The 6,000-nt window shown below is 51.9% G+C and overlaps 1 protein-coding gene across 5 annotated transcripts in view; it reads left to right on the top strand.

Moving 5' to 3' along the window:
- Positions 1-370: 370 nt before the first annotated feature.
- The window catches only part of LOC140108810 (glucose-6-phosphate exchanger SLC37A1-like), a 28,541-nt gene continuing 22,911 nt past the window's right edge, over positions 371-6,000 (top strand). Inside the window, exons 1-3 of one of the 5 annotated variants that reach the window (XM_072131968.1) lie at positions 371-458; positions 3,166-3,348; positions 4,321-4,402. In XM_072131968.1, coding sequence (XP_071988069.1) covers positions 3,293-3,348; positions 4,321-4,402 — 138 coding nt within the window. In that variant the 5' untranslated portion in view covers positions 371-458; positions 3,166-3,292. Of the gene's footprint in view, positions 459-2,638; positions 2,725-3,165; positions 3,349-4,320; positions 4,403-6,000 lie in introns of those variants that run through there. The other 4 variants (XM_072131970.1, XM_072131969.1, XM_072131971.1 and 1 more) reach the window with 4 other exon arrangements.

The raw sequence follows: 6,000 nt of genomic DNA, 5'->3' as shown, positions 1-6,000 counted from the left end.
CACATTCCAGGTGATGTGACGCAGGCTGTGGGTGCGCCTGTGTCACCCTGTCAGCCTCTCTCTACACCTGGGAAACTGGTCCAACCTGTTTGGCCAACAGAGCAAGGAGAAGGACCTGCATATAAGGGGCTGGGAGCTGCAGGTGAGGGGTTGGGATCTACATATTAGAGGGAGGGAGCTGCAGGTGAGGGGGTGGGATCTGCATATAAGGGGCTGGGAGCTGCAGGTGAGGCGGTGGGATCTGCGTATTAGAGGGAGGGAGCGCAGGTGAGGGGGCCGGAGTAGTAGCAACAGGTATGGGGCTGATGGAGGGATCAGCAGGTGAGGGAGGGGTCATCAGGTGAGGGAGGGGTCATCAGGTGAGGGTGGGGTTAGGGAGGGGTTAGGGTTTTGTAGAAGGAAGTTATTTCACTTCTCAGTAACAAGCAGGAAATCGCAGGAGTCAGAGACATCAGCAGGTGAGTGTTAACACCCCAGGATCATAATATAACATTGCTAACCATTATAACCAAATCCTTTTATTCAATGTGCTTATACCCTGTGTGTAGCGTTGTACCGGTGTATACCCTGTGTGTAGGGCTGTGCCAGTGTATACCCTGTGTGTAGGGCTGTGCCGGTGTATACCCTGTGTGTAGCGTTGTACCGGTGTATACCCTGTGTGTAGGGCTGTGCTGGTGTATACCCTGTGTGTAGGGCTGTGCCGGTGTATACCCTGTGTGTAGCGTTGTACCGGTGTATACCCTGTGTGTAGGGCTGTGCCAGTGTATACCCTGTGTGTAGGGCTGTGCCGGTGTATACCCTGTGTGTAGCGTTGTACCGGTGTATACCCTGTGTGTAGGGCTGTGCTGGTGTATACCCTGTGTGTAGGGCTGTGCCAATGTATACCCTGTGTGTAGTGTTGTACCGGTGTATACCCTGTGTGTAGCGTTGTACCGGTGTATACCCTGTGTGTAGGGCTGTGCTGGTGTATACCCTGTGTGTAGTGTTGTACCGGTGTATACCCTGTGTGTAGCGTTGTACCGGTGTATACCCTGTGTGTAGGGCTGTGCCAATGTATACCCTGTGTGTAGCGTTGTACCGGTGTATACCCTGTGTGTGTAGCGCTGTGCCGGTGTATACCCTGTGTGTGTAGGGCTGTGCCGGTGTATACCCTGTGTGTGTAGGGCTGTGCCGGTGTATACCCTGTGTGTGTAGGGCTGTGCCGGTGTATACCCTGTGTGTGTAGGGCTGTGCCGGTGTATACCCTGTGTGTGTAGGGCTGTGCCGGTGTATACCCTGTGTGTACATATGGTCTTGCCCTGTATATATGGTCTGTATTGTCTTCTCATGACTCTGTATCGTGTGATGTTGTAGCGTTAGTCTTGTATTATGTCCCTGGTTTCTCTCCCCATGTTTGGGGCCTTCCTCAGGTGATGCTGGGGCATTAGTCCAGACCTCTGGGGTGATAGTTATGACCCATACAACTCTTCCCAATTATTGCACATTTGCTGCCATCATTTATCTCCTTCTAGAAGGTTACACAACCCCTGAAGGTCCTGAGACATCAAGGAGCCTTCACCCCAGGAGACCATTGTATAGACCTAAAGAGACAACAAAGGGCGGAGGGGGGTCCTAGTGAGATAAGGGGGGGGGGGTCCTAGTGAGATAAGAGGGGCATCTGACTGAGCTGCTATCACTGGAGATAAGGATGGAGAGGCTAATCTTCTACTAGAGCCAAAGAGCTGATGGGCCAGGGGCTGGGGTTGGGGGTTGGGGGCCGGTCTCCATCTGGACCAGAGGGACTTATTGACCAGAGGAGCGCTCCATGTTTTTGCTCTGTCTCATCTCTCACTATTTTATTGAGTAAATTGTCGCTAAATCTGCTCGCAGGTGTAAATCTACCACAGGATGTGGCTCCAACTATTCCGCACATGTAAAATATCTACAAATTATCTGCAGCTTCATGTATTTCTATTACAAAATAAAATACTGAGACCAATTCCCAAATACAAGAACCAACGAAAGCTCCAAACCAGAGGGAGACGTATGAGACGTGTGTGAATGGTTAGGTACCTGCAGTCCCCGGAGGCTGTTCCTTCTGGTTTGGCTTAACCCCCCATCATGTTTTAGACGTCCTGTAGGTCAGACTTGGTGGTAAAGGGGCGGCCGATCAAGGTAGCAAAAGGAGGCGTGGATTTCCATTTAACACCTTGGAAAACGTATTTGCATACTTCCCAGACCTGTAGGGGAGTTGTGCCCCTGCGACCTGTGGGGGACTTGTGCCCCTGCGACCTGTGGGGGACTTGTGCCCCTGCGACCTGTGGGGGAGTTGTGCCCCTGCGACCTGTGGGGGAGTTGTGCCCCTGCGACCTGTGGGGGAGTTGTGCCCCTGCGACCTGTGGGGGAGTTGTGCCCCTGCGACCTCTGGTGAGGGATGTAGAAGGGACTGAGGCGCCTGGATGCCACAGTTATTGCCACCATTTATCAGTAACGTGGTGGTGGTGGACCATGGACCAATGTCTGGTTCTTCTAGAAGATCTTCCATCTTTGTATAACATAGAGCAAATAGCTGCAATAATGGAGATGACAGAAGCATCTAGTGACGTGTAGTGACCGATGTTTCCTGTCAGCCACTTCCTCATTGCCACCACACATCACAGACCGATCACCCTGATACCAGCCACGTCCTGCGCCGTATCCTGGAGAGTGTCCTGCTGACGTTACCTGCAGCCTCCTGACACTGAGGTGGAAATGTATATATACAGTGCACAGTACTACTACTCATGTATATATGGACAGTGCACAGTACTACTTCTCCTGTGTATGTATATACAGTGCACAGTACTACTTCTCCTGTGTATATACAGTGCACAGTACTACTTCTCCTGTATATATACAGTGCACAGTACTACTTCTCCTGTGTATATGGACAGTGCACAGTACTACTTCTCCTGTGTATATGGACAGTGCACAGTACTACTTCTCCTGTATATATGGGCAGTGCACAGTACTAATTCTCCTGTGTATATATATACAGTGCACAGTACTACTTCTCCTGTATATATGGACCGTACCATTTGGTATTGTATGTTGATGATTATTAGGGGTATATAGTTCTGAATTCTAGTATATGGGGATCAGGTTTGTGGGGGACACCACATGTTTATCCTGTTCTTCTCATTGTAGCTGGACCAACCCTCCTTCTTCTCATTGTAGCTGGACCAACCCTCCTTCTTCTCATTGTAGCTGGACCAACCCTCCTTCTTCTCATTGTAGCTGGACCAACCCTCCTTCTCTTCCACCTCAATATTCAATGGCCGCTCTGCCTCCTGGGGTCCGCGTCTTCCTCTCGTTTTCTAGAGACCAGTGGTAAGTCGCCCCGCATCCCCTGCAGCGGTGGTAGGTCGCCCCGCATCCCCTGCAGCGGTGGTAGGTCGCCCCGCATCCCCTGCAGCGGTGGTAGGTCGCCCCGCATCCCCTGCAGCGGTGGTAGGTCGCCCCGCATCCCCTGCAGCGGTGGTAGGTCGCCCCGCATCCCCTGCAGCGGTGGTAGGTCGCCCCGCATCCCCTGCAGCGGTGGTAGGTCGCCCCGCATCCCCTGCAGCGGTGGTAGGTCGCCCCGCATCCCCTGCAGCGGTGGTGGGTCGCCCCGCATCCCCTGCAGCGGTGGTGGGTCGCCCCGCATCCCCTGCAGCGGTGGTAGGTCGCCCCGCATCCCCTGCAGCGGTGGTGGGTCGCCTCGCATCCCCTGCAGCGGTGGTAGGTCGCCCCGCATCCCCTGCAGCGGTGGTAGGTCGCCCCGCATCCCCTGCAGCGGTGGTAGGTCGCCCCGCATCCCCTGCAGCGGTTGTAGGTCGGCCCACATCCCCTGCAGCGGTGGTAGGTCGGCCCGCATCCCCTGCAGCGGTGGTAGGTCGCCCCGCATCCCCTGCAGCGGTGGTAGGTCGCCCCGCATCCCCTGCAGCGGTGGTAGGTCGCCCCGCATCCCCTGCAGCGGTGGTAGGTCGCCCCGCATCCCCTGCAGCGGTGGTAGGTCGCCCCGCATCCCCTGCAGCGGTGGTAGGTCGCCCCGCATCCCCTGCAGCGGTGGTAGGTCGCCCCGCATCCCCTGCAGCGGTGGTAGGTCGCCCCGCATCCCCTGCAGCGGTGGTAGGTCGCCCCGCATCCCCTGCAGCGGTGGTAGGTCGCCCCGCATCCTCTGCAGCGGTGGTAGGTCGCCCTTGTCCAGTGCGTCTCCTTCGGGTGGCTCATGGGTGACGGCTCCTGTTGGCTTTTTGCCCAGGTAACACATTCCGGTACGAGGAGCCTGACAATAACATTCACTCATTATTCTCTTCTTAGGTTTCGGGCCCTGGTTTTGTTCCTGACCTATTTGCTCTATTGTAGCTTCCATTTGTCCAGAAAGCCAATCACCATTGTTAAGGTATGTGGAGAAGGGGTGGGGGTGGGTGAGGAGAAGGCGCGGGGGTGGGTGCATGGTGGAATGTGATGGGTAGGTTTTGTATAGAATGGGTACGGTGAGATTGGAGGTCTTGTATACTATGGGTATGGTGAGATGAATGTGGAGGTCTTGTATACTATGGGACTGGTGAGATTGGTGAGATGAATGTGGAGGTCTTGTATACTATGGGTACGGTGAGATTGGTGAGATGAATGTGGAGGTCTTGTATACTATGGGTACGGTGAGATTGGTGAGATGAATGTGGAGGTCTTGTATACTATGGGTATGGTGAGATTGGTGAGATGAATGTGGAGGTCTTGTATACTATGGGTAGGGTGAGATTGGAGGTTTTGTATACTATGGGTACGGTGAGATTGGAGGTCTTGTATACTACGTGTCTGGTGAGATTGGTGAGATGAATGTGGAGGTCTTGTATACTATGGGTCTGGTGAGATTGGTGAGATGAATGTGGAAGTCTTGTATACTATGGGTCTGGTGAGATTGTAGGTCTTGTATACTATGTGTATGGTAAGATTGGTGAGATGAATGTGGAGGTCTTGTATACTATAGGTCTGGTGAGATTGTAGGTCTTGTATACTATGTGTATGGTAAGATTGGTGAGATGAATGTGGAGGTCTTGTATACTATGGGTCTGGTGAGATTGGTGAGATGAATGTGGAAGTCTTGTATACTATGGGTCTGGTGAGATTGTAGGTCTTGTATACTATGTGTATGGTAAGATTGGTGAGATGAATGTGGCGGTCTTGTATACTATAGGTCTGGTGAGATTGTAGGTCTTGTATACTATGTGTATGGTAAGATTGGTGAGATGAATGTGGAGGTCTTGTATACTATGGAGGTCTTGTATACTATGTGTATGGTAAGATTGGTGAGATGAATGTGGAGGTCTTGTATACTATGGGTACGGTGAGATGAATGTGGAGGTCTTGTATACTATGGGTACGGTGAGATGAATGTGGAGGTCTTGTATACTATGGGTACGGTGAGATTGGAGGTCTTGCATACTATGGTTACGGTGAGATTGGAGGTCTTGTATACTATGGGTACGGTGAGATTGGATGTCTTGTATACAATGGGTACGGTGAGATTGGAGGTCTTGTATACTATGGGTACGGTGAGATTGGAGGTCTTGTATACTATGGGTACGGTGAGATTGGAGGTCTTGTATACTATGGGTATGGTGAGATTGTAGGTCTTGTATACTATGGGTATGGTGAGATGAATGTGGAGGTCTTGTATACTATGGGTATGGTGAGATTGTAGGTCTTGTATACTATGGGTATGGTGAGATGAATGTGGAGGTCTTGTATACTATGGGTATGGTGAGATTGGTGAGATGAATGTGGAGGTCTTGTATACTATGGGTATGGTGAGATTGGTGAGATGAATGTGGAGGTCTTGTATACTATGGGTAGGGTGAGATGAATGTGGAGGTCTTGTATACTATGGAGGTCTTGTATACTATGGAGGTCTTGTATACTATGGAGGTCTTGTATACTATGGGTCTGGTGAGATTGGTGAGATGAATGTGGAGGTCTTGTATACTATGGGTACGGTGA

This window comes from Engystomops pustulosus, unplaced genomic scaffold, assembly GCF_040894005.1.
Source record: "Engystomops pustulosus unplaced genomic scaffold, aEngPut4.maternal MAT_SCAFFOLD_185, whole genome shotgun sequence".
Lineage (NCBI taxonomy): Eukaryota > Metazoa > Chordata > Amphibia > Anura > Leptodactylidae > Engystomops > Engystomops pustulosus.
The sequence above is the reverse complement of the archived record's forward strand: the minus strand, read 5'-3'. Positions and strand labels throughout refer to the sequence as shown.